The sequence below is a fragment of the Physella acuta genome, unplaced genomic scaffold, assembly GCF_028476545.2.
Source record: "Physella acuta isolate Inbredline_101_S28 unplaced genomic scaffold, ASM2847654v3 ptg001304l, whole genome shotgun sequence".
Lineage (NCBI taxonomy): Eukaryota > Metazoa > Mollusca > Gastropoda > Physidae > Physella > Physella acuta.
This window is the reverse complement of record NW_026732819.1, coordinates 91,509-117,953: the sequence shown is the minus strand read 5'-3', so window position 1 is coordinate 117,953 and position 26,445 is coordinate 91,509. Positions and strand designations below refer to the sequence as shown.

Sequence of the window (26,445 nt, the reverse complement as noted above, 5' to 3'; positions counted from 1 at the left end):
AAGAAGATTTAACAGAAATGATAATTATGTAGTTTTATTAACTTTTTTATATGCTGAAGCAATATTTTTCTTATACAGTTTCCAAAAATTATGATATAGTCTTAAATACTTACTAAATTCAAATCCAAATAGTTTAATAATGCATGCTTTAGCTTTTTTTTTTTTGGGGGGGGGGGGGGGGCAATTACTATTAAAATATCATGCTTAGTTATTTCTTTTTATAGTTTACATTAAATATATATGAATGAAATTCCCTGCATTGTTTGGTTGGAAAATTCTAGTCACAACTGCTACAAAATATATGTATTTAAAAAAAACCTACTTCTTACTGGCACATAATGAAAAACTTGACAAAAAATATTTATACTTAAAGCAACACAGTACATGAATGTATTTTAAAAAAAATAAGTTTAAAAAGGGGAAACAACTGTTTCCAGAAATTTCTGCACAATTTTTGTGAGATTTTCTACTGAATGGCAATCATGCAAATTGCATTAACCTGCTATTTTGTTTGAGCAAACAAATTCTGGGTTCATATTTTAGTATGACAAAACACATGCCGAATATCGAGTCCTGCAGTTACCCAGGGTAAGTTACAAATTTACTGTCTCTATCGATCAGACATTGTCAGTCTGAAAGTCTACCAATATCCACATCTGTCTAAAAAAACTCCTTAACCTGAAATCCTACAACACCTCAGTAGCTTAGTTTAACCAAAACTTTAAATATTTTATTAAATAAATATAAATAAAGTTAAAAATCACCTTATATATAGTTATAATAATAAAAATGTTAAATGTAAACTTTAAAAACTGTCACTAGAAAGTCAAACAATTTGGAATGAATAACTTTTTATGTAACCACTTCCTCTAAACAGTCCCTGAGTTAAACTTAGCAGCTAACTGTAATAGACACCTTTATCCCTTGGTGACAAAAATAAAATTATTGAGCGCAAGCTGTCATGGGGGCAAAAAAAAATTTATGAACAACAAAATTGCTCTTTGTAAACAAATTAGTGGTTTATGTTTATATTTTATAATGAGGTTGTCATGGCTACAAGAAAAAAAATCAGTATAAAAATGGGTTGTTAAAAAAAATCAGCAAGGTGAATAATAAAAACTAACCCAGGCAGTTGATCTTGCATACAGACACATCTCTAAGTGTCAAGACTCATCTTTGGAATGAATTCAACATGTGAATTATTGATGGAAATAACATACAAAGTAGTGAACAGTGCGCAAATACTTCACTAAACTATATTATAATTGTGTGTTGACATTCAATGGTTTTTATCATTCATTTTAAACTCCTTTCATTCAAGCTTTTATTTAAGTCAATTATTTCTATGCCATCTGTAATACTAGGAACTATTTGGATTCTTTGGTTCAAGGTTTTCACAATCAAATAAAATGAGGTTTGAACATGGGAATTATATGATGGTTTTATTATGATGGATACAATAATTTTTTCTTGATTAACCATGTTAGAAACCAATTAATTTAAGAAGATAACAATAAATGATCAGTTTTATAACTTAAATAAATAAATGGAATTTTAAACTATCTGATCCATTATTATTTGTTCTATTATTTTACAAAAGTATGTTTTAGTTGTCCCCTGGACAAAATAAATTTGTCAATTTGTTAATATCTGCTTATGTTATTCTATACATGACCAGACTTGCTATGTTGTTGAAGCATGACTTTTGTCCAATAATAAATGTTCTAAGACTTCTTCTTTTATTAGGTGTATCTAATTTTACACCAACACATCAAGCTCTGAGTTTAAACTCTATGTGATATGTAAAATCTACAATTAGTATGAACTGTATAGCAAGTCATATAGCTTCATTTTTAAAAAAAAACTATTTTAAAATATTGAATCGACTACTAGCAAAAAGGTCAAAGCATCTAGAAAATAACTTACCAATAAGAGTCATAAAGTAACCTGATTTTTAAAAAAGATATTTTAAAATACAACTTTATGTAGCTTTTTAAAAAATGATGAAAATGAAATGTGATAATGGAAACTAATCCAACAATCTGCTTGACATTTTTAGTCAACAAACCAAATTCTAACTTAACACTGTCCATTTTCTAGGTGTTACTAATGACATTGGCAAAAGTATGTTTGCAACTGAAGTACCAACTTTCTCCTTAAGTTCAGCACATCTTTGGCAGTTAAAAGAAAAAATCAGATCCTTTAAGAGTTAGACCTGGATTTCATATTTTGCCGTATAAGTTAATGAAGCTGGCACAAAGTAGTCAACATAGAGTTGTTGTTGAGTCCCAAACACCTAACATCTGTTGTAAAAAAGAAATAACATTTGATTAAAAAAAACAAATAGTACTAACCACTTCCATGAATGAAAAGTGCAATTAATTTTTTTTTAATCTTTTTTTTTATATCTAATTTTGAGAGTAGAATAAATGAGTGAACAGGAATGAACAGAAAAACAAATGAATGTCTGAAACATTTTAATGCCAAATAAAATAGACTAAAACTAAAAACTAATACCATTTTGTAAACTCTAAGTACAGTATAAAAAAATGTATCATAAAAACAATAGGGTTAAATAAATAAAAAGTAGGTTTCAATTTTAAAAAAAACAATGGTAGTATAAAACTGAAGTAAAAACAAAGAGAAAGGTGATGTATAGTTAGCAGGCATAGCATGGAGATATAAAAAAATGATCTAGCTTCAAAGTAAATTCTTCCAGTGTGTTTTTAAAAGCTTTTTTTAGTAGTGTTTATTTCTAAAATTTAAAATAAAAAACATAAATTTAAAATTTTGGTCTGTAATTTACAGGTAATTTTATTTTTCTAAACAAATTATGTTTTAGAACTTAAGGTTAAAATTTCTTTGTTTTTAGAAGCGTTATTTTAAATTTGGAGAAGAAAGCAAAGTATTAAAAAAAACCTGCATATTGAAAACAGAAATATGCTATGGTGTAGTAGTACATTTTTTAAACAGCCCACTCAAATACATATCACAGAAAGATTTGCTCAGGTGATTTATTATTTAAAAAACAAAAGTAAAATTATTATTTAGCTTTGAATAAAGCAGTTTCTTTTTTTTTTATCTTATAATTTAATAGAACAGAGGGTAAAAAAATTAATTTCTCTTCATTTACTTGAACTTATATCAAAATGTAGTTTTATATATTTTACATTAATTTATTAACTATTTCTTTGACTGTTTAGTCTTGAAGAAATAAGTAGTGAGACAGAAAATATGGAGTTAAGGAGAGAAAATGCAAAACCCTTTAAATTATGGGTAAATGATAGTTTTTTTTTAGATAAAATAATATCACACAAGTATCTTTTTATTAAGATCAATCTTTATATACACAAAAATATATTGTTATTGTAGGCCAACTGAAGCCAGGAAATGTAATTCCTTGAGCATTTACATAGAAATACTTAACAAAAACTAGAAGTAAAATATTGCATTACTTAACACATTGTATAAAAAAAATTGAGTGAGAGAGATCCAGTGAACTTTTAAAACATTTGGAATGTTAGAAAGGCAAGGGGCAATTTTTTTAAGGTTAACAGAATTTAAAATGAACTCAATTAAAGCAGATTATTGTAAAATAATGTAACAGTAAAGGAAACAAAAAAAATAACCCAGAAAAATTAACATAAATTATATTCAAAGGAAGATAATAAATATTTTTAAAAATTATTAATAAATAGATTCAAATGCATTTAGATTATGCACAAGAGTAATAAAAAGATATACACTTATAACTACTAATAGGTGTAGCTTTCATGCTTGTTAAATTTTAAAGGTTGTATATTGTTGAATATATTTTTACTTTTTTTTTGAGCAACAACTAATAAACATGCAATTAAAGAGTTGTAAAAGATTTCTAAAAAAAAATTTAAAAGTAAAGTATTATAAAAATGTAGATTTTGTAACGAGAAATTCACACAACACATAACAGAATAATAAATTTAAAAGTGATCAAGCAGGGAAACTCAACAAATACCTGACAACAGGAAGGACCAATTACTAATGGCTATAATTTGGCATCAAACAACACGCCTTAAATACCCTGGATGTTTAAACAAGGAAATCAGACACAGGTATACTAAAGCTATCACTATTTCTAAGCAATATGTGGTGTGAAACAAATTGTACAACAATAAATGGGTACCCAGTATGGAATAAATAAAATTGTGTAAGGTAAATGGTAATAAAATACAAAAAATCTGGATATTTTTTTCAAAAGTAAATGAAAACAAACTTAATTTTATTTATAGGGAGCAATGGTTTGAATATTAAATTTGAAACAATTTTTACAAAATGTCCAATTCATGTTTTGACAAATATTGTAATAAACTGTGCAATGGTATGTTTTTAAATAATAAAAGATTTTTTTAAGTACTTCTGTGCAAGTGAAAGCAATAATAAGCAGGGTAAACTTCCTGAATAAATCCAGCTATAAAACATGCATGTTAGATATATTTAGTCCTTTCCTCCCTCATTGTAATCATAGTTTCATACCCTTAATAAAAAAAAGTAGCTGCCTATTATTTGAAACTGTGAAATTAATGTTTTTTTATATAATTTGGCACAGGTATTTGGGAGGAAAGTAACCAAAGCTAAAGCAAACAAAAATCCTCACTACACAAACATGCTATACGTTTGACTCTATTGATATACAAGACCTTGGCCGAGGTCGTGTCCTTGGTGGTTGTGGAGAGACAGACCCGTCAATTTCAGAACACTCTGCAATAGATGGCGAGGTTGGTGTGTGCAACTCTGCTGTTCTGGCGCGCTGGCGTTTATGAAACTTCCTAGGTGAGAACTGAAGTTCAAGGCCTTTCCGATGCTCATCATGATGGGCTTTAGTAGGTGAAGTGGGGGTGGAGCTGATAATGGATGGGGAAAGAGGCCTTTGGTGAACAGTGGATGAGACTGGTGGAGGGGAGAAGGATCTGATTGGTGGGTTGGGTACAGAGGAAGATAATATAGGAGGGTTGGGGGATGTAGGTGAGGATGGTAAACTACGAAGTTTAGCGAAAAACTTTCTTGGTCCAGATCGTTTGGTGTGGTTGGTGGAGGGAGAAAGTGGAACAGAGCCACAGAGGGGTAGGTTCGTGGGGGTGGGGGGAGAGTCAGGGATTTGCCTGGGAGTTGAAGTTGCCCGTACTGCTGCCGGGGAGGTGACGCTGGTCACCGCCAACTTACTGTCATCTCCAGATTTAGCAAACGCCCCAACTTCCACAGAGACGATGGAAGCGTGGTCAAGTTTACCAGGGGCTTTAGACATCTTGTCTATAATCTCGGAATCTCTTGACTGCCTGTCTTTTTTTGTCATTTTACGTTTTGCATAAATGGCAGGGTTCTCTATAATCTTCCTCTTCTCGTCTGTCAAAGTCAGGACATGTTGCAGGAGAGCACCACAGAATGACTGAGCAGTGCAGGCTTCCTCTGTCACAAGCTCATACTCATGGACAACTCTTTCCATCTCTTTAAGAGCATACACATGACGCTCTTTTGGGCTGAGCTCAGGTTTGATTTTCAAGCTACCATTCGAGTTGTACTTTTCATTTATATTAAAGTTAGAATCATTTGGCCGCTGTGGAAGAGCAATTTTTGTCACAACCGGATCAAAGTTGTCTGAAATCCCATCAGTTGTCAGAAAGACTATATCCCCTTGATGGCAGAATGTCACGGAACACGTCAGATTGTGGAGTTCAGGGTTCTGACCGTCTACTGGACCTATAGCACCCCCAGCGTCACGAATGTCCCTCTCACTGCCCACATCATGGGAGCCGACAGTGACCTCCCTGATGCCTTGGTTGTTGGAGTATATGAAGGCGAAGCTGTCACCAACATTGACACAGCATACAGCGTGCTGGTCTGAGTTGTCCACTGGACAGACCATACACACACACAGCGTGGTCAAGCCTCCTTCCTTAGCCATGATGGCCCTGTGCGCCTCATCCAGAGCCTTCCTTAAAAGTTTTACTACATCCTGTTGAAACATTTCAAAAGGGAAAATATAGGAATTATAAGACAATGGTTGGCATTTCAAGTGAAAATAGTAAACCACAATACATTTTTTTTGTTCATAAGTATTCTTAATAATGTGTAATAATTGAATATTTTAAAGAATCTAGCCATAATTATTTTAAAATAAAGAATTAAACATAACATTTATGAAGCAATGCAGAAATATGATACTGCAATAGAAACTTGTAGGTTAATGAGTTTTCTTGATCATGGAATCTGGAAAAATCTCTAAAAAAATGTATATCACTGTTTTAACTTTCCCCACTAATAAATAAAACATTGATAGAGTACTGCTGTCAGAGGTGAACTCAAAATGTCTAGACAAGGAATCTACCATAATTTTCAAATTAGAACAATATAATTAAAAAACCATGTCAAGCAATAAAACATTTTTAAAAAAAATTCACCTGTGTGTTTTCTGGCTTGTTCTTTTTCTCAAATATTTTATAGTTGAGGTACTTCATACTGCCATATAGGGCACACCTGGCAGCCAGCCGAGACTTCTCCCCCCAGTTGACCCCATCAGCTACCATCAGGATCGTGTTGTTTCTCCTGGCACACAGGGCAAAGCTGTCAGCTATGGGCTCACCTGAAACAGTTACAGCATGAGGATTGTGTTGGTTACAGTAGCATTAACCATAACAGATCAACACAATTTATGAAAATACTGTACTTTTTAAGGAACATCATTTACAAGGAATGGGAAAAAAAACAACATTCTAGTGGAAAGAAATAAAAAATGCAAAGTATAGAGAGATTGAAGAAATTATATAATAATGTATGGAACAGCTTCATTATCATCATTTCCTGTTAATGCCCAAGACATGGGGCAGTAAGTAAAGTGAACCTGTTTCAATGACCCTGGCATATACAAGGATAGTGTGGTCAGCACTATGCCCAGTAATTTATGTTTCCTTAATGTACTTCAGGTGCCCATCAGAGCTTGATGGACTCAGGCAAGTCCAACAGACTCGAGCTCGGGATTTCAACTCAAGACTTTTGGGTTAACAGTTGCAAGCTTTACCATTTGACCACACTGTTCCCATGAAACATCTTAGTGATAGGGCACATTTTTGTTATCCTCAAGTCTACCAGCTCAAATGGATACCTGACTCAATTTAGTGGAAGTAAACGTGGCAGAGTAGAGATTAAACATCATCCCTACACATGCCGAGGTCACAGAATGCTGAGATAAAAGATGTGCATGAATGAGAATGTCTTCCCCTACCTGATATCTTCCCGTTGATGGGGTGTTGTTCATACAGAGATATACAGATACCATAGGCCTGCTGCTGTCTCAGGTTCCAGTCTCTCACCCCAGCCATTAGGTTAACATAGTAATCTGGGGAGAAGGCTCATATAAATCTACTGCCTACATTGGCTTTATTTATGTTTGTGTAGTGTCAATTGCATCATTAATGAGTAACTAAAATAGGGTGGCTGGTAGGGAACAAACATTTGTTTCCATATGAGATAATGGGAGCACAAATGCTTAAACAGCAATGACATCACTACACTGTAATATATCAAAGATATATTAATTTATTAAATGCTCATCATATATCATCTGAGACTATATGAAAGATATATTAATATATTAAATGCTCATCATATATGGAGAGTTGTGTATTAAAAACAGTACAGTGTTGTTTTATTTTAAATTGTTAATTGATTAGAGGGGAACAACGCAATTCATTAAATTACTGGCAAACACTCATGAGACACAATTAACTTAAAGGATTTATTAATTAAAGTAACATTTTAAAAACACTTACTATTCTCTAAGTGCCCTTCAGCGTAGGCTAAACCTGAGTCAGGCCCTGTATAACTGGCTACTATTTCATCATCGAGGGGAGATAACTGGACATAGGGTAGCACATCAGGATTGTCCCCATAAAAAATTTCAGGGCCAAATTTTATTTTCTTTACTTTCCTGCTGAAAAATACAAAGAGCAAGACACTTTTTAAACAAATAATCAAATAGCTACACAGGAAAGATTGATTGTATTAGGCTAAGCATGAACAATTTTGGGAAGAAATACACTGTTAAACCACTTTCCAACCTAAGTTGAATGACAAATAGAATTAAGGGTTATAGAAATCTAGCTATTCATGGCTGTAAAGTAGCCACTTCCTTGGTAGATGACCATGAGAGAGCAGACTTTTAGTGATCTGTCTTATAATCATAAATGTGATCTACAACCTGAGAGGATGGGACTCACAGAATCACAACTTTTATTATATAGTGGCGCCTGGTCTTAAGTGAACTTCTCCATCAGTAAGGTTGTAGAATAAAAAAACTGAATAATGTCTAGAGGTTAAAAGACTCCATTTCATGCTACTGTAACTTATATAAACAACTATGTAGGTTTTTTACAACTCCCACAAACAAGTATTAAGCAGTAACACGCACAACTAACCCTGTCTTTACCATATGCACAAATGACTGTGTATCATACCATACACACAAATGACTGTGTATCATACCATACACACAAATGTCCCTGCTTATACATTTGCACAAAAATGTATAGATAACTCAAAGGACCAACCATGCCATAGAATTGACAATATAAAACTTATAGCAGCAACACACAGCAATAAATCAACCAATAATCAAGTGCTCACTCAACAAAATGATGTGTACTTTTCCATGTTGAAAAACAAAGCATTAAGACTATACCATAAATAACATATCACAACTACCACCCACCAATGGTATCACAATTTATAAGAAAGAGTTTTGTCCTTTTTATGGGACAAACAGATTTATTGGGTACTATTCAGTAGCGTACGCAGGGGGGGAGCAGGGGGAGCTGCCGCTCCCCCTCTGGCCATTTTCAGCAAAGTGGCGCCTTTTTGGAAACTTAAACAATGATATTTGTTAAAAAAAATTTTTTGGTCGGCACATCTATGTAAATCACAAGATTTCTTTTCATGCAGCAATTTAGCATAATTGTACTAGTCTAGTACAGTGTTTCTTCCAGACTTTTTTCTCCGGGGGGGCACTTGAAATCTTCGGGGGGGCGGTAAACTTTCTTCGGGGGGGCGGACACTGTTAAAAGTATATATTTTCTATATAAATTATATAAATTTCATTTCGTTCGGGGGGGCGGTAAAAAGTTTTCGGGGGGGCTTCGCCCCCCCCGAAGAGATGCCTGGAAGAAACTCTGGTCTAGTAGTGTCTACGTTTACAACACGTATTAACAGCTGCATCAGTTTGTCATTCTAAAAATAACCATTACGATGCATTGCAATGTTTAAAAAACCTCTACGGTAGTACCACTTGGCAAGAGGGGTGTTAAGTTTAAGGCAACTTTATAAAATATTTGCTTACGAATAATTGAATTAGAAAGTATTATACATAAAACTTCACACATAATTACTTTATATATACAGTTTGAATCGTGTGATTAATTAAAAAAAATTACAATACAGAAATAAATACAACTGATGTGGCACCTCTATTTATATCTACTTATGAGCAAACTGCGTACTTTTATATCAACTCTGATTTTAAAAACTTTCATTATGCTGTAATACTTTAGCATTTATGATGACAATATATTAAATTCTGATTATAGACAAAAAATAAATATTAAACACGAATAGTGTTAAACAATTTCATTATATTCTAAAGTAATTATTTATTTGTTTCGACAATTATAATTAAATGTGTAGATATATACATATTTATATTAAGAGAGTGATTATTTCCCCTATTTCACTTGTCTTAAATAATTTCCCAGGAATTATAATGCAAGAATTTTTTTTTACAAGAACTACAAAACAGATTGTGTTACGTTCATTGTTTTTGGTTGTAGTGTATATATATATATATATATATATATATATATATATATATATATATATATATATATATATATATATATATATATATTTGTTTGTTTGTTTAGATTGATACAATTTTTGTTTTGTCGGCCTACATTGTGTGTTTTTTCTTATTTCTTCAGAGTGCTACTTTCAATTTATTTTACATCATAGCAAAGTAATGACATACAGCTAGTAACTATATATATATATATATATATATATATATATATATATATATATATATATATATATATATATATATATAATACACGTATATAGAAAGTGTTAAAAATTCGGCGCCTTTTTTTGCTCTTTTCGCTCCCCCTACAACGAAAATCTGGATACGCCTCTGGTACTATTGCTTGCTTGCTTGATGGGTACCTAACCTACTTTGGGGAAAGTAAAGGCAGCTGAGCATAGTGATGACTGGGTCTAGGACATTACCCCCCCCCTCCCGTAGCAATTACACCCCACCCCCAAGCAGTGTTTCTTCCAGACTTTTTTCTCCGGGGGGGGGGGGGGGGCACTTGAAATTTTCGGGGGGGGGGGGGGGGTGGGGCGCGGTAAAAAAATTTCGGGGGGCTAAGCCCCCCGAAGAGATGCCTGGAAGAAACTCAGCCCCCAAGTTCAAGAATCCTGACTCTAACTCCAACTCTATACCTATATATTACCTTAAGTTAATCCTAACCTTAAGAAAAGCCTAAACCTAAGCATTCACCTCAGTCTAAAACTTAACCCAAACCCTACCCCAACCCCAGACATTGGTTTAAGCCTAACCCTGACCCTAACCCAAAACCTAACCCTAACCCTTAGCTCAAACTTAATTAAAATGTAAATATTTTAAAATATTTTTTTAACCATTTGCAACCATGATACAAATTTCCTTAACTAAACCTTGACTGTCTGAACAATACACTAAAACTGCACGTTTAAACTTTTTGTATTTGTAAGTCAAGAAAAAAAAACTCTTTACATTCCACAGCTGTGCCAGCTGACGGGAGGATAAAAGGTCAAACAATCCAGACATGTAGACGGTAAATACAGGGGAGATCATTTAAGGACACTTACGGGGGAAGTTGCGGCACTTTAATTGTAGCAGAATAAGTAGCTATGGCCATGAAAATAGCCGTATTCAGGGTGTTTTTGTAACTAGATAGGACGGTTAAGTGCCTGTATGGTGTATCGAGAAGACTCATTCTAGCCAAAACGGGTTTTTCCGATGGGTAATTTTCCTTTATCACGTCAATTTAGTTAACCTAAATAGTGAAATCAGTAATACGAGAATGGAACACGTTTTACTGACTACGTATTGGCGATGGAATCGTCCATACATGCGGCCAGGGGCGTAGCGAGGGAGGGGGTGCGGACCGCACCGGGTGACACCATTTAGGGGAGTGACACCAAGGCAAAAAATAGCAAAATATATAGAGAAAAACTTGAGGGGGGTGAAAATCGAAAGTTTGAGGGGGGTGCAAATCGAAAACTTGAAAGTTTGTCCCCGGGAAGGGTCGCTACGCCTCTGGGGGGGGGGGGGGTGACACCATTAAGTGCCGCACCGCATGCGGCTACGGGGTGGATTGGTTTAAAACTTTAGCATTCTAAAAATTACATTTTTAAATGGAATTTGAAGTAATTTCGCATTTTCTGAATTTAGTAAATTGCAATAAAACTTGATCAATGTGTACCCTATCTTGATCCAGCTCAATTAACAGACTTTATTAATTGCATAGGTAGAGTGAGGAGGGATGAGAACGGCAAAGAATGACGTAATTTTTAGAGTGGGTCTGGTGGGTTAAAATCGTCAAATCTTAACACACACACTCCCGCCCGGCACTTTTCTGTCTAGGGCCTAGGGTATAACAAAGTTAATATAAATAGCGTAAGTTGTAATGTGTTAGGTTATAAGTCGCCATGAAAACTTACAAACATCAACCGTTGATTTTTAACTTCACTTTCTAGACCTTTTGGTGTATGTTATTAACAAAGGGGCCTTACATTTGCTAGTCAGTCTTGCTTCCATTATCATCCCCACAACCAAAAAGATCCGCTCTGGTGATTTTTAACTTCACCTTCTAGACCTATATGTGAATGTCATTAACAAGTGGGCCTTACATCTGCTATTTTGCTTCCATTATCATCCACACAACAAAAAAGACACACTCTTGACTCCCTGACACACCTGTTTAACCACGGTGTGTTGTATGATAGTTGTGTTAAAGTGTTAGTACAAAAGAGCGGGCTCGAACAATTGGTGTTAGGCGGTCACGACAGCTCGTGCAACTATTATTTCCAATTGTTGATGAGCACACAATGCATTGTGAAATACAACATCTGTTACAATCAAGCACCTGTGACACGAATGTGGTTTGTTGTTCTAAACGTGTTGTGCTCTACGTCGGGTGGGATCAGGGGTTTTAAGGTAGGTACTCAAAGTCATAGAGCTGGGTAGATAATGCGAGAACCACTGTGCGATGTGTAACTAATGGCAACATTAAGTCAATGAGTAACGAATGAGGGTCGAAGAATATGAAAGTTGCCTGGTTCTGAATTTTGTGACGTGTAACGTGGGAGGGGGGCGGTGGGGGGGGGGGGGGGGCGTTGAGACATTTTTTTCTGTATACAAATTAAGGAGGATTTTTGTAAGAAATACTCATCTTTGGCGGGGGTTTAGGTCATTGCCTCCTCGTCAACTCCCCCCCCCCCACCGAGTCATTACCCACTGTAAATCCCCCCCCCCCCCCCCCGGATGCTGAAGAACCCGGACTTTAACCCTAACCCCAACCTACAGCTAAACCTAACTCAAACGTAAATCCTAACCTCAACTCTAAACATACATCTAACCCTTGCCTTAACGCTAACCATATCTTAGCAATAACTGGGCGGGGTGTAATTGACAACGCGGAGGAGGGGGGGGGGAGAAAAGGGCTAATTGATAAGGGGGGTGTCGGGGGGGGGGTAATTGATGGGGTAGGGAGGGGTAATGTTCTGCTCTCCTTTGGCGATGGGTAAGGTATTTATATCTGCAAACTAAGTACTAACTTATATAGATCTAGATAACGAATAAATAATAATTATATGCTAATGGTCCATCCCTTTTGCCGAGACAGAGATAAAACGGCCGATGACCAGTGCTGGAAACACAAAAGCGTTTGTAAGCCAGTGGTCTAGGTTTAGTGAGCTAGCCAGTGGTCTAGGTTTAGTAAGCTAGCCAGTGGTCTAGGTTTAGTGAGCTAGCCAGTGGTCTAGGTTTAGTGAGCTAGCCAGTGGTCTAGGTTTAGTAAGCTAGCCAGTGGTCTAGGTTTAGTGAGCTAGCCAGTGGTCTAGGTTTAGTGAGCTAGCCAGTGGTCTAGGTTTTGTAAGCTAGCCAGTGGTCTAGGTTTAGTAAGCTAGCCATTGGTCTAGGTTTAGTGAGCTAGATATTGGTCTAGGTTTAGTAAGCTAGCCAGTGGTCTAGGTTTAGTAAGCTAGCCAGTGGTCTAGGTTTAGTGAGCTAGCCAGTGGTCTAGGTTTAGTGAGCTAGCCAGTGGTCTAGGTTTAGTAAGCTAGCCAGTGGTCTAGGTTTAGTGAGCTAGCCAGTGGTCTAGGTTTAGTGAGCTAGCCAGTGGTCTAGGTTTTGTAAGCTAGCCAGTGGTCTAGGTTTAGTAAGCTAGCCAGTGGTCTAGGTTTAGTAAGCTAGCCATTGGTCTAGGTTTAGTGAGCTAGATATTGGTCTAGGTTTAGTAAGTTAGACAGTGGTCTAGGTTTAGTAAGTTAGCCAGTGGTCTAGGTTTAGTGAGCTAGCCATAGGTCTAGGTCTAGTAAGCTAGCCTGTGGTCTAGGTTTAGTAAGTTAGCCAGTGGTCTAGGTTTAGTAAGCTAGCCAGTGGTCTAGGTTTACTAAGCTAGCCAGTGGTCTAGGTTTACTAAGCTAGCCAGTGGTCTAGGTTTAGTAAGCTAGCCAGTGGTCTAGGTTTAGTAAGTTAGCCAGTGGTCTAGGTTTAGTAAGCTAGCCAGTGGTCTAGGTTTAGTGAGCTAGCCAGTGGTCTAGGTTTAGTAAGTTAGCCAGTGGTCTAGGTTTAGTAAGCTAGCCATTGGTCTAGGTCTAGTAAGCTAGCCTGTGGTCTAGGTTTAGTAAGTTAGCCAGTGGTCTAGGTTTAGTAAGCTAGCCAGTGGTCTAGGTTTACTAAGCTAGCCAGTGGTCTAGGTTTAGTAAGCTAGCCAGTGGTCTAGGTTTAGTAAGTTAGCCAGTGGTCTAGGTTTAGTAAGCTAGCCAGTGGTCTAGGTTTAGTGAGCTAGCCAGTGGTCTAGGTTTAGTAAGCTTAGCCAGTGGTCTAGGTTTAGTAAGCTAGCCAGTGGTCTAGGTTTAGTGAGCTAGATATTGGTCTAGGTTTAGTAAGCTAGCCAGTGGTCTAGGTTTAGTGAGCTAGCCAGTGGTCTAGGTTTAGTGAGCTAGCCAGTGGTCTAGGTTTAGTGAGCTAGTCAGTGGTCTAGGTTTAGTTAGCTAGCCAGTTGGCAGATCACCAAAACAAATAATGAAGTATCGGATTAAACAAATCAATTTAAGCAGTTTTGTAAGATAGTCTAAGGTCTTATTTTGGCAAGACAACAAGCTTGGATTCAAATCCCCCAAAACAAATAATGAAATATCGAACAAACCAATCAAGCTAGCCAGTGGTCTACGTCTGGATGCAGACCACCTAAATAAACAACGGACAAACGAATCAATAACGTTCGTTAGAGGGGAGAAACCCCATCGGAAATGGGAGTGCTGATTTGGCCATTGTGCATTCCTCTTGGGCTATTCACGTTCTTAAGGATTTCTACAGCTGTATTGGTGGGTAACAGCTAGCTATATAGCAGGACAAATTAAGGAAGAGAAAATTACCAGAAGGAACTAATCTATACAAGCCGATGAAATCAACTGAATTTTTTTTTTAACTAACACATTTTACTAATTCTAATTTATCCAACATGGGAAAGGGGGGGGGGGGGGGGGAGAAGGGGGAAAGAGGAGGATTAAAACACCGATGCTTTTGAAATGAGGTCTAGTAAATTACACAAGAACAATTCCTTTTACCATTGTTCCACAAAGGACTCCTAAACAGTTTTGAGTGGTTCGTCTTTGAAAGTTATTATTTCTGACGATCTACCAAAAAGATCAAAATAGTGAATGAGACAGCATATGCTCATGAACGTGTATTAGTTTACCGTATTGTTAGTTTACCGTCTATATCCATAAGCTGTAGCCTAAGCAGCTAGAAAAAAAAAATGTCTCAAATCGTCCCCCTTAAAGGCCACGAACACGGGTGGCTCCTCGCATTCTCGGGTTTAATCACCGACATGAATAATTTAACATCCATTGTTAATTCATCTTGTCTCACCTTGAAATGGCACAAGTTGGGCTGGCACGGAATTTATTTACCCCTTTCAAATAACATGGTCTTTATATGTTTGGTTGTGTGTCGTGAATTCAACTTAAGCCTCTCGTTTTTATAGATAGGTCTTGAATTTTTTTATTTTTTTTTTAAATTAACTTCAGACATGAACACAACCTTATTTTATTGTTTATCTACGTTAAGTGACGGGTATGAACAAAAATTGGTTTGGTCAGTGTTTGAACCAGGACCACTAAGATAACAATAGAACCATTCCGCAGGTTCAATGCGCGGCAAGTTAAAAAAAAAAGAATAACAGCTCCTCAGGCAAAGGTCAAGGAAAAAAAAACCCACAGGAAATATGTAGGTATTAGTGTAGCCTTTCATCTTGTAGTAAACATAACAGTGGACAGGAAATCCACTTAATCCGCTTTCTCTGATACGATAAAACATTGGATTGTGTTGATGTGGCGAGAGTGAAGCAGAGAGACCGACTCAACACACAGTAAAGGGGTCGTTAGCATCCTGAGTTTAAATCTGTGAATACAATGCTAAACATAGGACAGACGTAAGCGGGCACAGCACACTACATGTATACAACAATACAAACATCACAGAAGAAGAAAACGTCGATAACGTGTGGGGGAAATGAAAGGGGTGGGGGTGGAGATTTTTCGCACATATCTTTTATTTATTACGCAAGAGGCTTATCACATATGATGAGTAATGGGAAAAACTCAGAGTAAATGATTCTCGGATTTGTGCCCAACGGCAAGATGAAACCACAAGAGATAAAGAATGTCAACATGCAGGGGTGATCGATGCCATTACAAACTCATGAGGTAGGGTAACACGATAGTTATTATCTGGAGATGATTGCTGATAAACAACTGCCCCACGCATAAGTCACACAACTGGATATTTTAACAGTTATTATCGGTGGACGATTGCTGATACAACAACTGCCACACACAATTCATACAACAGTTATTATCTGGAGATGATTGTTGATACAACTGCCCCACACAACAGAGGGATATACTACAATACAACATTAACAGTTAATCTAGCAATACAACTATTTCTTAACCCCCCCCCCCCCCCGCGTAGAAAGATGCTACCAGTACCAGAGAAAGCCGAAAAACCTGACCCCAACACCTATTTAAGCCACTAGCACAACCCGTCTTATACCCACCCCCTCTCTTCCTAAGGCAGTCGCCATTCAATATCATCGAGAGGTACTTTAGAAACGGCTAACAAGATAGGGGCTAGTTCAGGCAGGAAAGTCAAACATGGGTACACTGGTGATACTAATGCCCGACAATACACTCTACTGCTAGTCGTATAAAATATCAGGCTTAAGGTCAGAAATTAGGGTTACGGCTGTTAGGACTTGGGTTATGGTTTGTGTTGATATTAGCCAGTTATATTAATATCGCGGTTACTGCCGGTAACCCCACTCTCCCTCCATTTTTAAGAAGAATCCATTATTGTGGCATTATCGGACGCTGGTATAACATATACCCCAAAACTGATCAAATGGGGGCTGGTATGTAGAGTAATAATGATTTTTTTTTAATAGAGGGACTTTGGCAGTTCTTCCAACACACATTAAAACACACAAAAGAAAATAAATGTAAGAATTTAAAGGAAAATTAAATAAACGAATGCCCCAGACAGCAAACCGGTTACGTAACGATGTAAGGATAACTGTGATTCAAACAGCCGATCACTCACACAATCAATAACCACCGGGGTTCGAACGACATAAAAACAGCAGGTATCGAGGTGAGCACTCAACTGCACGTGTAGCGATGATTAATTTCGGTGTGTGATCCAGCAGAACTCATACTGTGAGTCAGGCACTAGTCCACACTAATCAATAGCTAAAAATAGTTCAGGACCGATAACTCCCCTAATAACATGTAAAGAGACGCGTATCTTTCCATGCCAAGATAACGATTTTTAGCTTTACACGTGAATGTGTCATAGACGTATGAACCTTGGCTACGGCAGACATGCATATCAGTAACACTATTTACACGAGATACCGTATGCCACACATAACACAATACTCTAAAGGCTGATTATGTGACCATATAAAATAATTTTTCAGTAGGTAAATATCTATACTAAAAAGAGACAAGCTTCAACATAAACTGAACTTTAAAAACGAATTTTAAAAAATGGTTGGGCATCTGAATGACGCAAATAACCGCAGCAGACTGCAGTTTGTTATGTCAACGAATGTGTGTCCTTATGAAACCCATTTAAATTCAATTGAACAACAAATGGCACGACGCATTATACACGCTAACCGACCCGAGTGGTATCGCGTCAACAGTAGTTTAGTACCGTAATGGAAGGGTTTTTGACAAGACGGCTGAACTGAAATGTTTACCGCGCAGGCTGTGTTACATATTTAACCCCGTTTCAACCTATTTAGCGGCCTGAACTGCACGGGATACATATTTAACAGGGTAAGTGTGATCTACGAGAATTAAAATTATAAGGAGGTCGTTCGCAAATGATGTCAAGCAACGAATTTGACCATACTATCGCAACATAAAACCCCCACCCCTTCAAAGAACCATTTTTTGGACGCAATTCAACTTATTTTTATTTCCTAGAAATAAAAAAAAGACGCTACTTCACGTTTTCTTAATATCCCCCCCCCCTTAACTAGCTGCAAATCGTCACACAATTGTGTATTCCAGTCCTAGATGTGTGATGTGAATTCCCCCTTCCCCTCGTCACACAACTGTGTACTCCATTCCCAGATGTGTGATGTTAATTCCCCCCTCCCCCCGTCACACAATTGTGTACTTCATTTCTAGATGTGTGATGCTAATTCCCCCTTCCCCTCGTCACAGAAGTCCGAACCACCACGCACCCTCCCCACCCTAAGGGCGTCACGGCTTTTATGGAAGAACCCTAATTGAAAATGTGCTCCATTTTTTAACGCCAAGTATCCTGTTAAATTCTACCCTGCAGTACACCCTAGCCTAGAGGTAGGTGAACATCATAAAGGTCAACATAATTGTGTAGAAATAAAATTGTGGCTAGACAAAACTGACCAAAGACAGCACGATATTATGTCACGGTATTGAGCTTTGTAGGACCGAGAGCTTCATAAAGGTAAGCATAAACGTGTAGGAATAAAATTGTGGCTGGACAAAATCGACCAAAGACAACACGATATTATGCCACGGCATTGAGATTTGTAGGACCGAGAACATCATAAAAGCCAACCAAAGAAGGTTAAAATAAAATTGTTGCTGTACAAAATTGCCCAAACTTAACACGATATTAGAGTACCACGGCCTTGACAACGTCCCCGTAGTCACTCAGTTTACCAAGGGAGATTACAGCCATTATGGACCAACAGTGATGTGTTTTTATTCAGCTCAGATTACAGATGGACTGGCAACTTGGGGAGATATTGTATGACAGTGTCTGAAAGACGTCGTTCTAAATTACACGGACTAGATACAAGTCAGCTCCTAATAAACAACACAGCCGAGGACGTTTTGATTTAGATTGTCATTAAACAGTCTGATGTTAATTACGTCCACGATTTTAGCCTTAAGCAGAAGAATAAATACATATATTAATCGCTCAATACTTAAGGTTTTTATGTCAACTTAAAACAAAGCTACTGCGTGATTCTCGATTTAGGCCATCTATAACTAGAAATACTCTTCAATTGTTTTTTTTTTAAACTTTTCACAATAGGAAAGTTAAACCATTAAATTTCCAGACAGACAAAAAAGTTATATTGGCATATGCTCATCTAAGGATGGTGTGATGCTTTTAAAGAGGGATGAGAAGATTAACATTTATTTCTGCATATCCCAAGTTTCCTTAGAGAAAAAAAAATAATCAATAGTCTGTTTACTTCAGCCAGAGGCTGGCAGCCCCTTACAGACGTACACCCCCCCCCCCCCACATCGATAGGTTCCTAACAGGTTTTTCCTCTAAGAAGTATTTCTTCTCGAATGTCGTTGTTGCGCGTCTAGTGAGTGACACAAACGGCAGCGGCGTAATGACATGTCATGCGCTTCTGCTGAGGTAGGGTGCGAACTTTAAGCCGGGCTAGTGCTATTTATAGACATGACATAAAGGGCTTCCCTGAGCCGAGTTAATACAAGCAAGTGGGCAGGGTACATAAGGCAACCTTCAGCGACTCATTTAACACAACTCGTTTGTACATAAACACTATTTAGAAACAGCATTGTTTATACAATATAAGCTATCAAGCTTGTGAAATCTACCATATCCCATCAAATGTTAAAATAAATAGTCTAGGTCTATATCATTTTGGAAGAGCCACTGTTTGATAGAAAACTACCGACTCCATCATAAAATAAGCACATTTCAAATAATTGACTTCTAATCATATAATATGCCAGTGATGCAGAGGCACAGCTACCCATTTCTGCGCCAGGGCGAAGAGACAATTTTTTTCTCTCCCCCTCCCCCTCCCCCCAATCACGTTGACGAAAAAAATAATGTATTTTGATGTTACACAATTGATGTAGAAAAAAAAAGTCCATAAAGTCTTAGCTATGACTGTAATTAACAGTAAATCAGCTCAGAATGTGCTTTTTTATTTCTACTTGAATAAGCACCCAGGGCTGCCGCCCCACACACCCTCCCCTAGCAGAGCTGTGCCATTAGATTAATTGCCTTTTATAAACGTTTCTACAATACAGATATTTTGAAATACAAATACAGCTAAACTGAAATGCATTAACTGCATTTTATTTTAATGTTCCATCTCCAACCACTATTTTTAAAACCTTTATTTCTGTTCCTTCAATACCATTTAAGAGGTAGCTTTTTTTAATATGAATGCTGCATTCTACAATTTACTTTTAATAATTATAAAGTAGTAGCTAACAAAGCATCAATAACTACAGACAAAGAAAACACTTAGCAGAGATCCCCCCCTCACAAGGGAATCAAAGGTTAACTTATGTTTACACAGACATATACAAAATTTAATGGGATTTTTGAGGATATTTTTAGGTCCAAGATCTGTGCATGTATGAAATAAAATGTAGATAAAATCTCGAATATAAAAGTAGCAAGATTTGTCAAATAGCTGGGTTAAGTATGTTTGTTCATTGCAACATCGCCTTTGAAGAGTCATTAAATATATAGAATTTTCTTTCTGCAAAATACTAATTTTTTAAAACTATATATAAATATATATCTATAGATCCTATTGCTATGTGAAACAATAGATGCGCCCAAAAAGAAGTAAGAAGTTCCTCTCCTGGGCACATACTTGGGCGCCAAATAAATAGAACATTGGTTGCAGTTACAAAAGTAACACTTTTTTTTTTTTTACAATTGTCAAGTTGATGGAGTGTAGAACAAACTGGAACTATGTAAAAAAACAACTTATTTTTTTTTAAATTCAAATTATCACAAAGTGCTAGCAGACATGTATTATCTGATAAAGATATTGGCTCTTTTTAACATGCATCTTTCAAGAGTAGCTTATATTCCATTACCCACACAGAGATGGTTGAGATATGTTGGAGACTGTGGTGGCCTTTAAGACATTCCATTACATCAGCCTTTTCCTCCCAAAAAAATACATTTGGGTCTGTGGAGACCCTAAGTTCATTACACATCTAAAAGATTCTAGAGATATATTGTACACTGCTATGGCCTTAACAACACAATGAAAGAAGCACCAAATCATTTTTGACATCTTAAAAAGACAAAAGGAGTTGCTCAATAAATCTAATGCTTTAAATTTTCCTATTTGACTATGTAAATTTTAAAAAAGATACCTGGAAACTCTGAATTACAAGACTTTTATTAAAAACTTCCTCCATTATTCAATCAAGAAAATATGGGTTTAAACTAATATACACAATTTTTTAAAGCAATTATTTAATATTTCATACTTTTCTGACTAGCCCAAAACAGAAAATAATAGGATTATGGTTAAAATATGACATCATCTTTAGCCAAACAACTACTTATTACAGTAAAGTACCTACTTGTCATAAGAAAAGAAAGAAAAAGATGTATTAAAAGTTCAGTAAAAATGTAAGCATATTACAATTATAAACAATGACATCAATCAGTGTGGAAACAGGACATACGAACACTATATAATACTTACATTGTTTCCTCCTCAAGGAAATCCATGTTTCCTGTCATCTATCTAGACAAGTCAAGCAACAGTGTAACCCTGTTAGTGTAGCTACTGTTGTATATGTGTTCAGATAGTCCCATTAGTCATATCTTCTTTGTTATCCAATTGACAGTGTCAACCCAGCCAATTTGTTCTCATGTTAGTCACATTGTACTTCACATCATCAGGATACTAATCTAAATTTAGACACAAACATTTTGGATCAAAATTTATAAAATTGAGCAGCTAAGTTAGAAATGTTAACAGTTCTACATCATTAAAAATAAAGATTCACTTATAGACAAAACAACAATCACAAGACCTGAGTAAAAATGTGCATGTTGGCGTGTACCAAAATTGCAATAAAGTAGTAACTTGTTTTCGTAGTTATATTCTATACAACCCCAACAGTTCAAAAGTTTAAGATCTTTAGTGAAAATAGATATTTGCCTGAAGCCCTATAAAAATGTGCTGTATTCTTGTGTTGCATAGAATAAAAAAAATTAGTTTGAATGGAGGGCACAGTAGAAATCCAGCAAACCAGATCATCCTACATTTTAAATATAGCAGTACTGTCAAGCCAGTTAAATGTTATTACCATGCTCATGGCTGATGTTAACTATGCTCATTCATTGGAACACTCACCAGCAAAGAGGTGGATTCACTTTGAAACTCACATATTTAAAAATAACAAGATAAGCTGTTTCCTGATGTTTACTTTACTGTGATAAAACAACATAAATAGTAATTTATAAAAAAGAATTTTGTGCCAGGATAATTCACAACTAGCCTACCCTATGTGCTACAGATGTAAAGGTGCCAAGGTACAAAGAACTAGTATGAGTCAAATGGACAAAAAATAACAAAGGATAGAAAAAGCATAGAAGAATGTTATCAATTGTATATGCTCTATTGTGAGTGAGACTGATGAGGGAGAAGAAGACAATTTGAAAATATCCATACTAAGTCTAGAATAATATTAATAAACAAAAACAATAACACATTCATTACATTTTTAAAAAGTTAATAAAGTTTGCTGCTTAATTTTTTATTTAACAATAAGCTTCACCAATCCTTAAACTATGTTAATTGACTAGAGTCAAGTTAAAGCTTAAGTGTCATTTTCTTAAGAACAAATTATGTATTGTTTCTACTGAAGGGTCTTGTCAATTGGTACTATTTATTATAAAAATAGTTTTTGAAATCTAGTTTGTAAACTGTAACCAAGTAGAATGACAAAATAAGCCTCCTAATTAGGACTAATCATTCTAGGCTGAAAATTGTCTAACCCACTCATAAGCTGACTACATTCATTGAAAACTGCACTGAGATATTTTCTTTAGTTTTATCCTATATCTTCAAAAACTGGCAAGTTATCCTAAATTTTTAGTGTTATGATGAATCACAGCACCTACGTCTTACTCTTACCTACAATTACCACAAAAAATACTTTAAAAAGTTTTGTTATCTGGAATCTATGCCAATGACTATTTTTATGCTATGTAAATGCAGACTATTATTCAATTAAAATTTAGAACAAATTTAGCCTCTCCTCCCAATTTATTTCACCAAAAAGTACTATGTGTGTTTTAGCTTAAAAATTAGTAAAGTATATGCCTAAACACAAATAATGACAATTTAAGTTATTTAAGTTAAGTTTATCAAGTTGAATATAGTATTACATTGTGAGAATTACAAGATAGTTTCTTGATACAACAGAGAAGCAATGGTATTCTTGTGATTGTTAGATGAGGAAATATTGTAGGTTTAAACATATGAAAGTAAAAATGTATACCTAAAAAGGCGTCCATAGTCCATAAACAACAACATATTCCAAAGGGGGAGGGGGGGGAGAGAATTTAGTGAAAATATGTGACAAGGGGTGTAGGGGCTCAGAAAGTGTGACAAACACACTTTAGAATTGTAATGGATATTTTAAAAAACAAATTTTGAGGAAAATGCAGGGTGAGGTGTGGAGGTGTGACATCGTTTTATGCAAAAAAGGGGGGGGGGGGGTCCTAGAGGTAAAAGTCCTTATTAAAAAAAATGCCTTTATTTTATTTATGGATTACCCCTAAGTCACAACTAAACTCCAATAGTTTACAGTTAAATGTGGTTTCTAGTAGGTAGGTGTAACAAAATGCCACAAAAATTGAATTTTCTTACAAAAATGGTGATAAGTGATAGTTTAACTTAAACTAGCTATTGTCAGCACACAGGGCTATTCACAGTCGTGACTGTTTTTGTTACATTTAATGTTAAAAACACCCTACAAAGCATGTAGTTGTGTGGTCGAGTGGACATTTGGGTGGCTGTTGCGCTGGATGGTGCAGATTTGAACCCATCAAATGCTTTCATCCCTTTAACACTTATTGACACTAACTGACTATTGGAGGCCCTCTATTATCAACTTTTTTTCCCCGATATTCATGAAAGGGTTACTATTAACTTTTGTTAATTTTTTTTTCATTTGTGATAGTGATATGAATGCTGGCGTATTTGCAAAAAAAAAAAAAAAAACATGTCCCTTAGATTTTTGATAACAGAAAATACAACTTGGGAAAATTGAGAAGGAAACTGTGAATAATAACTGATTAAATAGGACATGTTATTTCACTTATTATTCTATTTCATTTATTGTATGTGAATTTTAAAATGTTAATTGACAATTGAATAGCAATGTGAACTACAAACTAAACTGATGCATAATTAATATTATTTATATAAAAATTACTAGATCTATTAGTATAGATTTAGATTGAGTGCATAATTGATCATCTACGACCTACGTAGCAGGAGATATGAGTCTAAATTTTTATGGAAATTTAACACAATGAAAATAGCACTGCTCTCTTAATATATACCTCACTCCCCAGCCACAATAAATCCTTTTATTATTGTAAGATATTATTCCCAGTCATGTTTATAATGAAATGACAGTCAACTGGGAATAGCAGTATAGGGGCTATTCCCAGTCAGCTTAGAATAGCCCGAGTACAGCTATTCCCACCCGGGTGGGAATAGCCTTGGCCATAATATAATATAATGAATAACGGGACATTATGTAGCTTGAAAAGGTAAACTCAAGTTAACTGTTAACACTGCTTAGTGTTAGTTTTGCAAAAAGTGTTATGCAGTGTTGGTAGGCTAATAAGTAATAAGAAATGAAAGTTGGCCTTACTAAATTAACTTCTAAAAATGAAATAGGCCTAATCTTTATAAAATATTATTGAACTAGTCATTACTAGATCTAGCCTAGTACTAGATTCTAGATCTAGCAGAAAATAGATATTGACAATATTGTTTGATATTCAAATTGTTTATTAATTAGGCCCCTAATTGCCCTAATTAATAAAAAACTAGAGATTCTAGATCTACTGAGTTCAGTAGAGACAGAGACTCCCTAGACTAGAATAGATCTAGAAATCTATCTAATCTGCAATGCAACACTTAGGACTTAGATCTAGATAATTGGTAATCTATCGTTTTGGGTACGTAAAATCGCCCGCGATTTGTAATGTGAAAAACAGGTGACTCCTTAAATTTTAATAATTATTTCACATTTTGAGGAGGATTTATGTTTTAAAAAATTCAAAAATGTTTCCTTAATTCATTTATGTACCTGTTTTTAAACAATTGAATAAAAACTTTTCCGTAATAAATGAAGACTAGCGATGTTTCCAACAGATGCAATCATGCTCATTTACTATAGCAGCCATCTTGTCTAAGTTTTATTTTTATAAGCTTTTAGCGCCAGATTCAGGGGGAAGTCACTCTATTTTACAAATGGCTGCTGTTTATATAGCAAATCTTGCTCTCAGACACTGCTGTTTAAAGTTAATTTCTGGCCTATTTCGATATATTTACTATAATTTAGCCATTGATTTATGTTTATTATTCATTTATCTATAATATTTGACACAAAAGTATGACAATATACTTCTATTAAAGCCTTGACAATGAGGTAACGTTTTCGTACATAAATAGCCGCGGGCGATTTTACGTACCCAAAACGATAGATTACCAGATAATTCTATACTTAGATACTTGACTACTGTAAGTCTGTAACAGTAGGCCTACTCATCAGTAGCCTACTCACTGTAACTCAGCTGTAATTTGAATTTCCAAATTTGTAATTCACAACTCTAACAAAAGCCCTACACTCACTCTAAGTACTATCTATACTATTAGATCTAGTATTTAATTACTATTAGTTACTACTACTCTAGTTACAGTTAATATCTAGATTCATCTAGATCTAGATCTAGATCTAGTACTACTAACTAAACACAACACTTTACTACACTACACACTTCTGACACTGTGTCACTGTGACTGAAACCACACACTGAAGTTTAGTTTTGTTTTCTTTAACTTCAAGTTCAACTCGAACTTCAAACACATTAAAAAATCCAAAGCTAGACCTGGAAGCCTAATGAGGTCAGCAACAATCCCAAATCAACGATGCGCATCATGGGGTTTACCTCAAATGCATTCTTGTAACATTTGCTGGTTTAGAAACAGAGTGTGACTCATTCATAAAGAAATAAAGGGGAAGGCATTATGCTAATAATAAACATTGCGATAGCTCCGTCAGATCTTCTGCTAGAGATTTTCGACACTTCCGCTCACAAAAGCGCTACCGGTACAACAGTTTAATTAACAGAACAGTTCTATATACCTACCTAAACAAACCACTAGTTCGTCAATTCAGAACTTAGTCACATCACTCGTTTCAGCTACTTCTAGTCTTCTTTCTGTCGAGTGGTTTTTTTCCCTTTAAATTTAAATATATACAATATGGGCATTAGGTAATTTTTGGAGGCCGTATTTTAAATAAACACATGAGGATAAGGGATTAGGTTCAAAATAGAAAATTTAAAGTACGCCTCTATTCAGCGGAAAACTCAGCTGTTGCTAATAATGTTTTTAAAGTATGTAAAGAGCGTTTCCTTATCGAGTTGGACTAACTTATTTTAATTTTATTTTTTACATATAGGGCTAGATCTAGGTGTAGCCAGTTTTTCGTAAGCAGTTAGGCCTATGCCCCCTTGACCCCCCCCCCCCCCCACAC

General features: G+C 35.7%; 1 protein-coding gene across 9 annotated transcripts; it reads right to left on the bottom strand.

The window, feature by feature from the left end:
• Positions 1 to 177: 177 nt before the first annotated feature.
• LOC131958229 (uncharacterized) lies at positions 178 to 25,972 on the bottom strand. Of its 9 annotated transcripts, none has more exons than XM_059323118.1 (8): positions 25,796 to 25,972; positions 21,360 to 21,568; positions 7,803 to 7,963; positions 7,256 to 7,369; positions 6,435 to 6,616; positions 4,677 to 5,989; positions 3,995 to 4,060; positions 178 to 2,303 (listed from the first exon to the last, which is right to left on the bottom strand). In XM_059323118.1, the coding sequence occupies exons 2-7, from the start codon at positions 21,395 to 21,397 to the stop codon at positions 4,018 to 4,020; spliced, it is 1,851 nt and encodes a 616-aa protein (XP_059179101.1). In that variant the 5' UTR covers positions 21,398 to 21,568; positions 25,796 to 25,972; the 3' UTR covers positions 178 to 2,303; positions 3,995 to 4,017. The 9 variants fall into 9 exon arrangements, with proteins under 9 accessions (XP_059179101.1, XP_059179100.1, XP_059179108.1 ...); XM_059323117.1 differs by having other exon boundaries at positions 25,856 to 25,972; XM_059323125.1 differs by having other exon boundaries at positions 7,803 to 7,960; positions 25,856 to 25,972.
• Between the last annotated feature and the right edge of the window lie 473 nt (positions 25,973 to 26,445).

Excerpts from the sequence above, each read along its gene's own strand:
- LOC131958229 (XM_059323118.1), bottom strand. The coding sequence starts at position 21,397 with ATGACAGGAAACATGGATTTCCTTGAGGAGGAAACAAT. Across the intron at positions 7,964-21,359 it reads TTCCTTGAGGAGGAAACAAT|CAGGAAAGTAAAGAAAATAA; the intron begins GTAAGTATTATA and ends TGTATTTTTCAG. Across the intron at positions 7,370-7,802 it reads TGAAGGGCACTTAGAGAATA|ATTACTATGTTAACCTAATG; the intron begins GTAAGTGTTTTT and ends CCTTCTCCCCAG.